Genomic DNA, 16,828 nt, shown 5'->3' with positions numbered 1-16,828 from the left:
AATTCACCATTGTAACTGAACTTTAATGAATTTCTCGATCATGCTGGTAATAATGAGATAAACTCACAAACAACACTTGGCGATATTCATTGAAGGCTGCAATTAAAAATCGTATATCTTTGACGAACGCTGTATGCAGACTTTGAACCCCTTTATTAATTCATATGTTTTTACCGGTAAAGGCCTGTATACCTTTAGCGGGTAATTTTCTGTTATCAAAAAATAACCAGTGAAGAAAACATGGCCCTCCCACTGTCTGTTTTTAATCATCCGAAAATGAACAATAGTTTTTAATCGTAAAAACACCCTCTAAATAAAGAAAAAGAAAGAGGGAACTAGAGAGAGAGGGGAGATAACTAAAACCCGCAGCATGAAACGATTCCCGAAAAGTGTAAGGGCGGTATTAAAGAACGTATAGCTTGCACAGACCCCTGATGAGTGACCTGATTCGTTCACTTTGGCATCGGCTTTGAGTACATCGTTTCTGTATGCTGCCGTGTTGTACGAATCTCACCGTGGCAGTAATTACCGACTTTCCGATTCGCGTTATATAGTCATTGCCGAATTTGCAATCCGCGGTCCACCTCACAATGTTGCAAGGTCGCTAAGAGTGGCTCTACAGTTTGCTATATCGGGCGAACAAAGTAAGGAATCTGTAACCAAGCTAGAGTAGAGCAAAGTGTAGTGTATCCCAAGGTATCAGGCTCTTTCGTACGTTGATGATAGTCGGTTATAGGTCATACTCCCCAACCTCACCCCCTCACTCCCCTGTACTAAGCATTTGTTCTTTATCCCCCCATAAAGGGGAAAATATGGTAATCATTCCATAAAAATTTATTAATGATAATTTACGATCGTTTTAAGGACTAAACGTGAAAATAATCGAGTTTTCCGGTTGCCAGACGGAACTTGTCAAAGCTCTGACACTGTGAGTTTAGTGAAGTTGTAAAAGAGGGCGCTCGACGCATATGAAATGATAATAATATGCAACAAATAAGAACGAATAAGAAAATAACGGTAACTGTTTTCAACAAAAGCGAATTGATCGCTATAGGAGGGGGGTTGAGGTTGTTGAGTTCACGACGGCCATTGGTTCTTTCCCGTGGTTCACTTTTATCGTAGAAAAAGTATTAAGAAAATACTTAAGAAAGACATCAAAGACATGATCGATGGTGTAGAACATTGTTTATAATGATGCCGTTAGAAGACACCGTAGATACGTAGCGAGGAGTTATCGCGGTAAGAGTGGCAAACGGGGACCAGAATCGGAATATTTTGGACCTAATGTTATAGTCGTCCATTGACCTTGAACGGAGGGGCCTACCGTGAAAACGTACGGGAAATTCATCCATTAATATCTCAGCGAGACGATTTCACAGGAAACAGAAATACGACTCAGAAGTCTTAAGATGTTATCATTATTACAACCATTCTAAAAAATAACTTTGAATAGCAGCATAAAAGCTTGATTGAAAAGGAAATTTGGCGGAAAAAACGATGTCACTACGGATGCCGTGAAATGACATTTATACAACGTGGGTATGCTAGCGCTTTTGTGAAAAACTTCGAAATATGCTTAAAGCTGAGAGCTGCTCCATGCATTACGCCAAGGAAATAACGTTGCGTGTCACGAGGAAACATGCTGCCTTGGGATGGACAGTATCGATGGGTGGGTGGGTGGTTGAGAAGGGGGTTAGATGACGGTGTAACCAGGGGAACTGATTTCTCCAATAAAATATGAAGAAAAAAAATCTAAGATTTTGTTATTAATAACTGTTCTTGATGATTTGTTGTGAGATTTAGTTACACGAATAAAAAGAAGACCCATTAATGGTTTAAGGAATAGATTCTTATAATTTCTTATTTAAAACTGTACACTTTAATTCCATTTGGAAAAAAAGTTTATAAATGTCACTTTTGAAAACAAAACCTGCGTGATTGAATACATTTCATACAACTATGCATTGCATATTCATCGAAAGAGAAATTGTTTTACATATTTGTGATATTATCCCATTGAAAGACTAAGGGAGAGCAAAACAGGTTCCAAGAAATAATTAAAGAGTATTAGAAGACAGGGGTATGTGTGGAAGGGGTGGGGGGATGGGGAGTGGTTTTTTGTCATGTTATATCGGGAAGTATTTTATCACCATCCTTTCAGATCATATTCAGATTTGATAAGGATGCCTTTCATGGTCATCCAGGGTCCCAGTGGAGGATTTACTACTAATTGAAAGTGGGGTCCTATTAAATTTCTCATATTTGGTCAGGTTGCAAGAGGAACTGCTTTATATCAATTCAACTGTGATGTGAATAGGATTTTCAAAGGTTGTGGGAAGGGAGTCAAATTCAGAATTTCCCCAACTGATTAAGGTAGGGACTGAACCTGTACAGGGAGGCTGGAGGCGAAGGATTTTATGGGAAGGTGCTGGTCGTTGAAACCACTTACCATGTAGGGGGGTCTAGGGTCCACTCCACCCCCCCCCCCTCTTCCCCAAAAGGAAAGGTGTATTCCGAGGCATACTTAACGTATACCATAAATTAGGTCTAAATAGTCCAATAACAAGTTTGTACTGAACTTTACTGGAAAAGGGGATAGAAAGCACGTTAGAAGTAGCATACGTTTTATGCGTTGTCAAACTTTCATGATTTCAGAATGTTTTGTGGTCAATGCTACCAGAGGTACACCGAAAGGCCCCATGGGTGACGCAACCTTTGGAAACTTCCATTCATTCACTGAGCCTTTGCCTGATATCACTAAACTGATGTCAAGCTTAAAGAAGAAAAACAACTCCAAAAGAGAAAAGACAGGAACAAGATTCATATATGGATAAAAGCAAAACATTCTTTAATCACATTTGTACAAAGCTAGAAGTTTTTTAATTACATTCTTAGCATGGTTGGCATATTTACAACAAAAAAAGAAAAATGGGGGTAACGACAAAAAAAATAAAATAAAAAATAAGACAAAGCAATTTGTGAAAAACCTTTTGTTACTTTACAAAATGTACTTTCAATATTTATCTAATACCCCTCTAAGAATTGCTGACTCTTGGCAGAATAGCACTGCGAGTTTAGAGATATCATGCATTCAGGCCCGTAGTCAAGCTGGAGCAAGGTACGCCGAGACCCCCCCCCCCATCAAGAGAGACTAATGTACTCCACCTTGTGCAACCACCATCTGTACAGAAAACTTCACAAGTTATGGGACTCCAATATTGCAACCCTCAAATTATTTGTGCCCCTCCTTAATTTGTCAGCACCACCCCTCCCCAACTCAGAATTCCTGGCTATGGGCCTGCATGCATAAATTACTGTTTTTCTATAATCAGAGAACCACCCCTATGCTGAGATCTGCATATTTTGTTAAATGAAAATTCTGCTAACACCCAACTAGGAATACCTCCTGAACAGGAACATCTCCTGCTCTGGGAGTGTCTCCTGACTTGAGAGTGCTTTCTGATCTGGGACTGTCTCCTCATCTCAAAGTGTCTCCTGATGTCAGAGTGTCTCATGATATGCCAGCAACTCCAGATCTGGGAGTGTCTCCTGATGAAGAAGTGTCCTCTGATGCAAGAGTGTCTCATGTGGGAGTATCTCCTAACGCAGGAGTGTCCTCTGATGTAGGAGTGTTCTCTGATGCAGGAGTCTCCTGATATGCAAGCAACGCCTGATCTGGGAGTGTCTCCTGATGAAGAAGTGTCCTCTGATCTAGGAGTCATCTGATGCAGGAGTGTCTCATGATGTGGGATCATCTCCTGATCTGGCATTTAGTACTTGACCAAAATTCATTAAATTCAAGGATAGTCAGAAGGATTTGCCAAATATCATTTTTATTATTCCAACTCTAAAAGGTAACCACAAATACCTAGGTTTGTCCCAAAAAATGACATAAATAAAACCCCAAAACTCTCCCAAAACAGGTCATCCACGTTTAAGCAATGAATCCTGCTGCTTATGATTTACAGAAGCCATACCAAAAGTTATTTAAAGTTGTGACCATTTTCAGTATGAACCCTCTACAAACCAACCCTGAAAATTGATTGACCACCGATTACCCAAAACCAAGCATTACACCAAATCCAACTTTGAAGAAAACCATTCTGTAGACCCATTTTATGCTTTTCAACTGTATGCATTCAGTTATTATGTATGGACTGGTTTGTGTGTGTATATGTGTGTGTGGAGGGAAAGGGGGGGTTATACATATACCTCTTGACTATAAAGCATATAAGCATAAAAGAACTAAAAATAAATGAGAAAATCAATCAGAAATTGTCACAATGAGGTAATATCTGCAAAGTAGATGAAATAGTAGAGTGGCTTTAGACTACTGAAAGAAGTGAATGAATGTCAAAAATTTGTAAAATTTACAAAAAAAATGCTTTATAACAGGGGAAGAAAACAAGGAACCCCCTTTGAATGGTCAACCTGCTGGTATGAGCTAATCTGTGACAAGTTAATTCAGTGAGAACATAACAGGTGTATGAGCCAGGTAATGGTAAATCAAATCAATATTACAACTTAGGAATGTAATTGCTGTGCTCACATGAACAGTATCCAAAGAGAATTCCAAAGAATTTTGATCGCTTTAAATTGACTTCTGAAGTCAATCCTGCAATTTACATTCAATGAATGAACAAACCAGTTCGACTTAGCCCAATACCCCCTTCTCCTCTCTCTGCCTCAAACTTTCCTTGCAAAGGAGTGATATCCAACACTAATGGAATATAAACCCAAAGTGTGTCGTCATTGGACTGCAAAAATCAAACAGTGATGTGAACGAATATAAATCAAACATCAGTGAAAGATTAAACACAAATTAGATTGATTCCAATAAGCAACCAGAAGCAGTTAACAATGACAGATTCCATGTGAGATAAGCACTAAATTACTTACTCCATGTCACTAGATTCATAGCACTAAAGTGTAAACTGGCTATGACTGGGTATAGCTGTGAAAACTGCTATTGATGAGTATAACTGTGTAAACTGGCTACTGCTGGGTATAGCTGTGTAAACTGGCTATGACTGGGTATAGCTGTGAAAACTGCTATTGATGGGTATAGCTGTGTAAACTGGCTACTGCTGGGTATAGCTGTGTAAACTGGCTATGACTGGGTATAGCTGTGAAAACTGCTATTGATGGGTATAGCTGTGTAAACTAGCTATTACTAGGAATAGCTGTGTAAACTAGCTACTGCTGGGTATAGCTGTGTAAACTAGCTACTGCCGGGTAAAGCTGTGTAAACTGGCTACTACTGGGTATTGCTGTGTTAACTGGCTACTACTAGGAATAGCTGTGTAAACTAGCTACTGCCGGGTAAAGCTGTGTAAACTGGCTACTACTGCGTATAGCTGTGTAAACTGGCTACTAATGGGTACATAGCTGGGACCAGCTTCAAATCACATACTAAGATTCAATCATGACATAGGGTATAATTTTGGCATAATCACTGCCTACCAATAAGGGCACCACTAATCATGCAAATGGGCCACAATTGAAACCCACCCACGATATCACAACATACATCATTGAAAATGGAAGTACACCGCAGAGCTCATCATGAACCTGTCAAATGAACTTAAAAATGCTATAAACATCATCATATAGATACGGGTTGCACCATGCTTTCAAAGATAATCAGATGGGCCATGGGACCATGATGCGATCAAGGTTTTCATGAAGGTATAGGTCACATGATGCTATCAAGGTCACCTGATGGCTATGGATCACATATTGCAATCATGGTCCTCAGATATAGGGACAGGATGCAATCAACATTTTCATGAATCTCAAGATGAGAGAGACTCAAGATGCTATCAAGAACAAAGGAGGGGCTATGGATCACATGATACAATTAAGATCACTAATTGCTATATGTCATTTGATCCAATCATGGATTTATACCACACATCAAGCTCATCTTTAAAATTACTCATCAAATATGATATAACCATTGGCTCAGGAATTCTGTTTCGTTTTGTTCCATTCATCTGCACTTAACAATTACTGTGACAAAAATGTACTCATTAAAGACTTTTTTCTTTGCAAAAAAAAAAGAAAAAAAAAAAGGGAAAAGGTTAAAAGCAATTTCCAAAATCCTCCCCCAATAATAAAACATGTTACTTATCATCCAAACTACATAGATTTGCTGTGTTATGATACATAATTACCCATTCATAGAAATATCCAAAATAAACCAAATGTATTAATGTTAGCGTCTATAGAAGTTACTCAGCTGCATATGTTGGACTGTCTCAAACCTCATTTAGGCAGTCATACAAAGGCCCTTGGGTGGGGGAGGAGGGGGTAAAATGAAGATAGGGGTGTTACTGTATCACTAATGTTTGCTACATAACAAACTGCTCTTTATGCCTCGTGAAATTATAATGTTTGTGATGAATATGATTAATTTATATTTAAATGGCTACAAAAATGAAAAAAAGAATTATATCATTACAACTTAATAATTTTGATGGCAGTAAAGTACATTTGACTAAAATATGACAGAATGAGAGAAAATACAATAGTGAGAGAGAGTTGGGGGGGGGGTGGGGATATCTATCAAGTGCCATTTTGTTCCTCATGCGAACATGATGTACCCGGCCTTTTGTGGGTGGGGACGACTCATAATGAGGTCTAGGACTGTCTGCATATTAATGAATAATTTAGACAGCATCTTAACACTCTCTAATGTAAAATCTTCTTAAAGCAGGCAGATGACACAGATGAAATCACATAAAGCAAACAATACCAATACATATTCAACCAGAATAGGATCATTGTGTCCTTGTGGCTACACAAGAATGAATATACTGTTGTTAGTTTTCATTTTAACTTCAATACAACATTAGATGAGATTTCACAGCTTGTGTTGTTTTTTATAAAGTGGTACAATTTGCTAAATCTGTCCATCGTACTTCTTATATAAAGAAGCAGTCACAACATCGATACATTAACTACAACAAAAAACATATAAAAGAAGTAAAATACATGACAAAATCCTCCTCATCCAAGAATATAAGATTCCAGTCCTCCCTGACGCATAAACCAATTCATACACACAAACAATAAGAATGTAGAAATGTCACAATGTACAGAGAAACACTCGACAAAGATGAACCACGAAAAAACAATAGAAGAAAGAAAGAAATGAAATCTCATAAAGTCAATGCATTGAAGTAACAAATTATCATGATGTATCATCATTAAATATTTTGTTTCATGAATGACTACAAACAAGATACCTCATGAGAAGAAGGATTTGTATGTGCCTCAATATATAAGTGATACAACAGTGGATGACGTACATATTAATAATAGCATCATGGACGATGTCCTATCCTCCATTGATCCCTCACAAAATTATAACTTATTTTTAAGATCAACATCATCACCTCCATTTTGATAAACAAATCATGTCCGTTTTGAATTTGTTCGATATCACTTCTCTTTAAATTCAAGTTTTTCTTGATAAAGACGAGGGTACTAACCGAGGGTATGCTCCCCTGCGATGAACTGATTATTGTTAAATATGTTTTGCTTTGTAAACTGTCAATATATCACATTTTAAACAGCTCTTCCTCCCCCTCCCCTTCCCCCTCTCCTTCAAAAATTGGGGGAAATGGTACCAGTTAAAAATCAATTTATAGCAGTACTTATGGGCAGCTTTAAACCAAACACAGAGAACCAAACACAGAGAATTTACAAACTTTGAATATGAGCACATAGAAATCTCTGCGAGAGAGAAACACAAAAAGACAGGAGGGTGGAGGGGTGTGAGAGGGCGGCAAGAGGGGGGACCTTTCAAAGAAACCTCATCATTTGACCCTGACGACATAGATATCAACTCACCAAAATACTCAAAAATATATATTTTTTGTCGAGAGTCTCATTCTCAGACACAGACGACCCTAATTCTTCAATCTCTTCGATACTGTCTAAAAATCTCACCTGAAATATTTGGATCATCAAAAGTTCTCAATGACCCTGTGAAATACTGAATGAATCGAAGTCCTCAAAGACTCAAAGTTTTTGAGTATTTCAAATCATACATTCACATAGAAAATCTATAGACACTGACCAGAATCTATGTTTATATGTATTTAACAAGTATGAATGGTACAGAAAAAATTGGTTTGATTCGCATAATCGTAGATTTTACGTTGACACAGCAGTGAAGTAGCTAAGTTTGTCTGTGATAAAATTGAAATGACTCCCTCCCATTCACTAAAGCTTAACAACAACAAAAACGCTACACTTTCTCAATACAGATGAACGGTTTCTCACAACTGTTCCAATGTTTGTCTGCATTTCATTTTACACAATAACATCACCATGAGACTGCTTTGAGATGTATAAAAAATGTACAAGTTTACAAAAAAAGCTTTGAAAAGTTGAAACAATAAAAGTTCTAAAGAATGCTCTTTTTAATACCAAAATATTTCATTTCAGATCAATTTTGTATAATCTCGTCTCAAAAGTTCTTCCTTTCTTACCTTTTCCTTTGTTAATATTTTTATTTAACGATTCATGATTATTTTATTTTGTCATTCATGATGCCAATATGATGGAAGAAGTTATCCAAAGAGAAAGTAGAATTTACACTCACCAAGAAGGTCTCGTACCATTGGCTGTGATAGAGGAGAGAGCCAACTACGAAAAGCGTCAAAAAACAAAGAAAAAAAAAACGGGGAAAAAAAACAACAAAAATCCCAGAAAAGTCTAAGGAAAGTAATTGTGAGCTGCTCCTATCGATATAGTCTTACTGTTTCGGTGCAATCGTCACCAAACTTTGGTATCTCTACCTGTAAAACCAGACAGAAAGAAAAGAAACATTTTAGTGATCATCAGACAGGCCCTTACACAATTGAGGCAGTTTGTTTGAGGACATACTGTTGTGCTGCTACCACTACAGCATATGCAGGGCTCAAATTTAACGGTCATCCGATTGCCCAAAACGACCAAAAATCCAAATAAAACCCAATGGATCAATTCTTATGAGAAACATCGTCAGCAGATGCTTCCTATCTTGTTGGATTGCCAGCTGCTAAAATCATGGCCAAAACAGCCCCCAAAAACTAAAGGCTTTCCAAAAGTTTGTCTAGCATCATGGCATGATCGTTCTATCAAAAATAAGACCACTTCTGTTGGTGATCTGATCATCAATGCTGATTGCCAGATCCTGGCGATGACAGAATCCTGGCTTTGCGGAGATATTCGGGACAATATTCTTCTCGCTGACATTAATAATTACTTGCCACACTTTGATTTGTACTATGGTCATCGCTTAAACAACCAAAGAGGTGGCGGCATTTGTCTAATAGTACACAAAAGATTCAATGTGAGCCTAAGTGAAACACAAAGTCTCAAACCGTTTGAATACGTGGATGACTTTGTTGGATCATCCTCACTTAGACTGATCACCCTCTACTGCCCACCACCATCACGGAAGAATGAGCTGATGAGTGAATTTGTTCAGGACAGAATTTTCACAACTTCTTGAGACACTTTATCATTGTCCCTGGCTAGTTTGTTAAGCACCATGATGTAAAGTGTCAAGATGCATCTGGCCCTGATGCGATGGTTTTCTTAGATCTTTTAGATGCAGCTGGCCTTGATGCGATGGTTTTCTTAGATCTTTTAGATGCAGCTGGCTCTGATGCGATGGTTTTCCTAGATCTTTTAGATGCATCTAAGATATCATTCTACAGAGACTGCTCTTATAAGAATCCATAACGACATCTAACTGGCTGTCGACCAACACCTCAAGATGCATATCAGTATGTGAAGAGGGTGGTTAGGATTGCATAAGGGACTTTTAGTAAAACAAACAAATTTCAAAACAACATCATTGAGAACCTTGGAGTTCAAATACTAATTTTAGGCAGTTACAAAAGTCTCCAATTGGTTTTGCTTAAGAACAATAATTTGTTCACAGCATGATTGTAGTTAATCAAACTTATAATGATGACAGTAACCACCTCATGGTTAAGTTATATTCACATTCACTAGGTGTCCAGAGCAAGCAGGTTGTGGTCTTACTTTGACCAGTTGCACTCTGGTGTTGCATGATACTCAATCAGGTTTCAGTCCATGATGAAAGTAAGCAACCATGCCTACACATCTTGCACAAAACTATCACTACTTATTACATTGTGTAGAATCATTAGTATTTTCTGTATTTTAGGGTGAATAACATTATTAACAAACCTCAACGTTGCTGTTCAATAACTTACCATGGTGTTCTTACGACATGCTTGTACAAACATCAACAGGTGAGCCCATCTGCGTGAGGACCCTATCAAGCCACTGAAGTGGGCCGTTGAGGTGAAGCTCGATCCAGCATGGGGTAGATGTTACGGTTTGACGTCTGTAATCTGCTCCCCAGCCTTTCACAAAGCTGAGTCTGATGGCACACATACGTGTCAGCTGGTAGACAGCTTCGAAGCCTTGATTCACAGACTGCGACAGCTGGGCAGCAAACTCTTGATTGTTGAAAATTTTCAGGTTGCATCCTGTTGATGGAATATAAATCATTTAGAGTCAGTCTCTGTTCTTCAGTTTATCAACAAATATAGTGATGGAAACAGGTACCCGGTCCAAGCCATTAATACCCGGTCTGACAAACCCCCCTTCCTCCCCTTCCCCATCAACTCAATTCAACAAAAAATCCCCTTCTCCATCAACTCAATTCAACAAAACCCCCTTCCTACTCTTTCCCCATCAACTCAATTCAACAAAAGCCCCCTTCCTCCCCTTCCCCATTAACTCAATCCAACAAAACCACCCTTCCTCCCCTTCCCCATCAACTCAATGCAAATCAATTCAACAAACCCCCATTCCTCCCCTTCCCCTTCAACTCAACGAAATCCCCTTTCCCCCTAAAAAGCACTGCAGTTGTAATATAAGTATAGTGCACGCTGTTCATTGTCAGGCAGTCTAGAAACAGAGCTTTGCCGAACAATGTTTGTTTCATAATATTGGAAGTTTTGTATGTTAAAATTTTAACAGATTGTAAGACAGATTAAATGTCTTTTCATTTTATCACATAATATAGCTACTCTAGGTCATCAGTTTCTTGACAATGTAAATTTAAAGTTGTCAGTATTTTGCATCCGCAACTGCGAGTTTATTTATCGCCAGACACGCAAATATACCAAAATTTTAGAGTGCCTTCTCCCCCTGGACCCCCACAAGGGGTTCAGACCCTTGACCCCACCGGGGCCCTAAAGCGAGCCCCTGGACCCTACGCCATTATGCTCTCACATCTGCGTGCTCGGTGTGTTCGCTGCGTGAACACCTGCTGGAAATCTGCAGTTTCTTCAAAGTGTGTTAGCAGGAAATTAAACAAGGTTTTCCAAAACTGCTCCCCTTCCCCATCAACTCAATTCAACAACACAGAATTCCTCTGTTACCAACCTGGTGGAATCTTACAGACTGTAGCCGGGTGCCACCCGTACCGCTGGTTACAGTTAGGGCTCTGAACAAATATACTGCTGTCACTCAAGCACTCAGCGAAAACCTCACCACCGATGTAATATAGGCGAACACCTTTACCTGAAATGCAGAACAAAAATAGCAGAAATATTCAGGTCTGCTTATGGATGGGAAAGTTATACCAAGCTCTTCTTAAATTTCATCTTTCTTAGAAAAACTACAAACTGGACTGTCTAGTACCATAGGATATTTATTTATAACTTAATGGGGGAAAAAATTATCATATGTATATAAGATGTGAAGGGGGGGAATTATAATATGTATATATGATGTGAACCCTGTTTGCTTCATGTCCATCTTTATATTGAACCAGAAAGCCACCAGGCTTAGTGATTCCTTACCTTATGAGTTTAAATTGTAAATGGAATCACTTGCTAGATAGAGCAATGGAGGAATATGTGTCCTGAAGTCAATTACCAGAACATCATACCAGATAACTTGATCATTGTAAAGGTTTTATTTTCTGAATGACAAGAATATTTCTACAGACACAGTTGCATTTTGATGAGATTCTAAATTATTCTGAGAACTTGACAGCTATGTTTAGGAAACGTGTATTTAGAGGAGTGATGTAAAATAAACATTCCCACTGTATCAAGCTTATGAGGATAAATCAACAGGAAGGTATTGAAAGCAAAATGAAAGCTTTTGGAGAACATTTTGCCATTGTGACATCACAGACCACTAACTATTATATACCCTAGGGAAGAATCCAGGTTTTAACTAGTCAAAATAAGTTCCATTCAACCATCAACCATAACTTTGAGAGTTAGGGACAAGATACTGAGATGGGGTTTACAACTAACAGTGAGGAATATTTTTATATTTCAAGGTAAGTTTGTTGCCTGCCGTATTATCCCTTTAATTTACTCATGCAAACGGTGAATAAGAACCTTCTGACATAGATAAGCCTTTGTAATGAAATCTTCAATGTCTAATAAACTTGACACTTTTAATGGAGATATGTTTACAACTTGGATTACTTTTACTTATATTTAATATCTATATCTAATATTGTACAAATTTATTTATTTTGATGGAACATGCAGCGTGACAATAAAATGCATGAAGCTTCCTGGAACCCGCATGTCGACTTTAAACAAGAGAATATATTGTGAATGACTTTAGTATTCTCCGAAGAGGTTAACCTGCGGTTTGTCTTACAGGAAATTTGTTTGCTAGAAATGATCACGTGGATGGTAACTCTAGACTGGGATGATTATTATTCAGCTATACAAGGCTGATGTGTAACATTGTATACTAACATCCTGAAACTCAGTAGGATACTATGCTATTACCCTGAGATAAACTCACCCATATCCAATGGCACTCACACACTATATACTTTTACTGAGGATGAACGTAACGTTGATACAAACTTCAGTGACTATTCACTAGGGAATGGAGACATCTTTGTATAAATGACATACTATGAGGGGGGGGGGAGTTGAACGTTCACAAACTTGAAAAGATGGGTATTTACCTCATGATATGTTTATTAAAAAAAAAAAAAAACAATCTCCAAATTTGATCAAGACATGACAGATTTATAGATATGTCGTGGGCTTCTCTTCCCAGCCTGCTGTCACCACGGCTGATAGCATAACGGCAAACCTGCAACTTTCTCAAGCCAGTCGATAAGAGTAATTCAGGAAGTGCTCGGGAGGAAAATTACGAGCCGAGTAAATTATAATATCTGTTTATTTGTAAAAAATAAACAAAATAAAGTCCAGAAGCGGAAGCAGGAAAGTATACTTGCTTGGCTGCTTGTATTCTGCTTACCGATATGTCGTCTGGTCTGTTCAATGATAGGATCTCTGTTGACATTTGAAAGTAGACCGAGGCAGAACCTCTCCGAGCTGGATGGGTCTGTGAAACCATCGATAGTAAGTGATGACTGCGATGCATGAAATACCTCACCTATCCTGCGGTTCATTTCATAGTACGTGATGGAGCACCAGAAGGGAGGCTCACAGTAGGAGATAGGTTGCATATCTGTAAGGAAGAAAAAATATACCAGAAAGGAATTCAATAAACGACACTCCCATCTAAAACATACTGCAAGTGATAATCACACATCGTAACACATCATTAAATATTCAGCAACACAATGAAAGCAGAGGGATTAAGGCACTTGAAATCTGTCAATTTTGAAATTAAGATTAAAGCTGATAATCTGCGAATGTTTACTGCAATAAATGCAATACAATGATAAGCTATGATACTGGAAGAGCAAAACTGCAGAATCCCAGTCCTATTGATGAGCTTGTACCTTGATGCTTCGTGTGTCTGTTAAAGACAGGTATTGCAGGTGGGAGTTATTCAAGGCCTATTTGTTAACCAGGTTTTACAAGCAATTAGTATAAAGTGAATACAAATACTAAAGAATCACAGACAATTAGAAAGATAAAGCATTACTATACTTAAAAGTCAATCCCAACAAACAGAACTTCAGTTTAAAAGCACTTCCTGCCCACTGGCAAGAGAACAGTGAACCTTGCTTTGATTTCATAAGTGTATATTGGGTGATATGCCTCTTTCAAACAACAACTATCTTTTCAAGAGTGTAATCCAAGCTGTATAGCCCATTGTACTTCCATGATCATATCAAGGTGACACCGCCAAATAAGGAATCTGCCGGTTACTTGCAGGCTAGCGGTATCACTCTAGAATTAGCAGTCAGTGAGGTGTATGTCAGTTACTTGCAGGCTAGTGGTATCGCTCTAACATTAGCACAGTCAGTGAGGTGTATGTCGGTTACTTGCAGGCTAGTGGTATCGCTCTAACATTAGCACAGTCAGTGAGGTGTATGTCGGATACTTGCAGGCTAGTGGTATCGCTCTAACATTAGCACAGTCAGTGAGGTGTATGTCGGATACTTGCAGGCTAGTGGTATCACTCTAACATTAGCACAGCCAGTGAGGTGTATGTCGGTTACTAGCAGGATAGTGGTATCACTCTGAAATTAGCACAGTCAGTGAGGTGTATGTCGGTTACTTGCAGGCTAGTGGTATCGTTCTAACATTAGCACAGTCAGTGAGGTGTATGTCGGTTACTAGCAGGATAGTGGTATCACTCTGAAATTAGCACAGTCAGTGAGGTGTATGTCGTTTTCTTGCAGACTAGTGGTATCACTCTAACATTAGCACAGCCAGTGAGGTGTATGTCGTTTTCTTGCAGGCTAGTGGTATCACTCTAACATTAGCACAGTCAGTGAGGTGTATGTCGTTTTCTTGCAGGCTAGTGGTATCACTCTAACATTAGCACAGTCAGTGAGGTGTATGTCGGATACTTGCAGGCTAGTGGTATCACTCTAACATTAGCACAGTCAGTGAGGTGTATGTCGGATACTTGCAGGCTAGTGGTATCACTCTAACATTAGCACAGCCTGTGAGGTGTATGTCGGTTACTAGCAGGATAGTGGTATCACTCTGAAATTAGCACAGTCAGTGAGGCATGGCAGCAGTGCCTTAGCCTTCAGCTTTTCATTTCGTAATTGTTAGTATACTTGACCGGCAAGATATTCTTTGTCTACCCACTTCACACTTTCTATGCTTGAGAGCATTTTGATGGTCAGCATACATGTAAGGTGGTAAATGAAAGACTGTGATTGACAGTTAGAAGATGTAACCTTAGACGAGAGGTGTGTGATTTCATACACCACAATAAAAGGCAAAAAATGCATCAGAATTTGTCTATGGAGTGGGTTCAGGCTAAAAATAATAATGAAGTAACTTTTTTCAACAACTCTAAGTGGTAACCAGTGACAAATTTCAAAAGAACTACCTAAGGGATCTGGTAGCAGAAGTGAGAGAGGGGAGGGGTTTGGGGGGGGGATCATGCATTAAAATATCTCAATACGTAGCAGATATATTGAGATAACAGAAGCAGAGTTTTCCGACTTCCTTGCCCTGTGTAGAATTGTAATGTAAAAATGACACAAGAGCTAGTCCCAGTCAGGAGGAGGGGTGCCAGTTCTTCTGTTGACGCAACCGGACAAATTTGAGGCTAAACCCGTCACAGATTCCTTCGACCTTTGACCTTTGACAAGTAAACCAAAGCTGTAGCAATACTAACCCAACGAATCACTTGGACTTGGCGATGCTGCAGAACCTGCAAAGATAAAAACAAGTGTCACTAGTCAGTTTGGTATAAAGGTATCCAGGTGTCTATTATCGTCTAGTGATGTATAAAGCGGGTTTGGGCTGACTTGTTCCGATATCACAGCGCCCTCTGTCGAAATGCCGGAGAGCCCCGGTAAGAGAGCTATGTGGTTACAGATTTGTCAGACTACTTCTATTTACAGAATTAACCTTGTGTTTACTTTTTGTTTCTTAAGATTTTGTTTTTTTCCTTTCAAACGTTGGTAAGTACACAACTAAATTTCATCTTGGCCGTTGGAATTTGTATCAGGTACCAGACTATATTTTTCCAGGTCCTGTGACTTTCATTTTACTGTTGCGAAGTGTACCACCGTATATTGAAGTGTTCGATACAAACTTTAAGCAACTTCAAGGATGCCTACAGCAGAAAATTTGAAAACTTTATGTTTGGTGTCCTAATTTTCATAAAAACATAGTGTAGGATAGTATTGTAAAGTATAATTAGTTATGCAGCAAAAATAAGAATTTTCTTTTTTAATAACTTATGACTCATGTAAATTTCAAGTGATTTTATACATTAGGTATACCTAACATCACTTCATTTTGGCCATGCAGACTTCAATGAAGGATACAAAACAATTTTCATTTATTCAATCTTCCAGCTACAATCGTGCATCTGCATGTTCATTTCGATTGCCAACAACGGAATCTGAAAATGGTGAAACCTGCACGACTTGCAAAGACTTATCTTAAAATGACATAAGAAAATTGCTTTCCAAAACAGAAAGAGAACGAGGGATACAATTGACAGGGTTGTATCATAACTACTTGAGACACATTGATTTGGTAGCTTCCTGTTACATGCTACACACCAACAAAAGTTTGTGACACTCAATAAACTAATGGACTACAGCAAAACAGTGCCAGAGCTGACTAACCTTAAGTTAACCAGTAACCTTAACTCCTTAAGAGAGGACTCAAGACTCAATGTCACTTAACATGTTAACTGTTTTCCTGCACTAATGATAAGTACCCAATTTAACAAACAACATTAATGGGGGCTTGAAGAGGATTTACTTCTTTGCTTGAAATCGGTGAGTAAAGTGAGTAAACAAAGCCCACTTTGTCTCTCTAGAGGCCCAACCAAAATGAACTGTACAGTAGTAACGCAATATTAAATATTCTACATTCTTTATTCTATCGGGCGACATTTGTCCCATTTC

General features: G+C 38.5%; 1 protein-coding gene across 2 annotated transcripts in view; it reads right to left on the bottom strand.

Moving 5' to 3' along the window:
- Positions 1 to 2,825: 2,825 nt before the first annotated feature.
- LOC139967036 (mothers against decapentaplegic homolog 3-like) overlaps positions 2,826 to 16,828 on the bottom strand; it is a 53,197-nt gene continuing 39,194 nt past the window's right edge. For both annotated transcript variants that reach the window (XM_071970659.1, XM_071970658.1), the window contains 5 exons: positions 15,580 to 15,615; positions 13,285 to 13,497; positions 11,425 to 11,562; positions 10,242 to 10,520; positions 2,826 to 8,810 (listed from right to left, as the gene is read on the bottom strand). In XM_071970659.1, coding sequence (XP_071826760.1) covers positions 10,252 to 10,520; positions 11,425 to 11,562; positions 13,285 to 13,497; positions 15,580 to 15,615 — 656 coding nt within the window. In that variant the 3' untranslated portion in view covers positions 2,826 to 8,810; positions 10,242 to 10,251. The remainder of the gene's footprint in view (positions 8,811 to 10,241; positions 10,521 to 11,424; positions 11,563 to 13,284; positions 13,498 to 15,579; positions 15,616 to 16,828) is intronic.

Source organism: Apostichopus japonicus, chromosome 4 (genome assembly GCF_037975245.1).
Source record: "Apostichopus japonicus isolate 1M-3 chromosome 4, ASM3797524v1, whole genome shotgun sequence".
Classification (NCBI taxonomy): Eukaryota; Metazoa; Echinodermata; class Holothuroidea; order Aspidochirotida; family Stichopodidae; genus Apostichopus; species Apostichopus japonicus.
The sequence above is the reverse complement of the archived record's forward strand: the minus strand, read 5'-3'. Positions and strand labels throughout refer to the sequence as shown.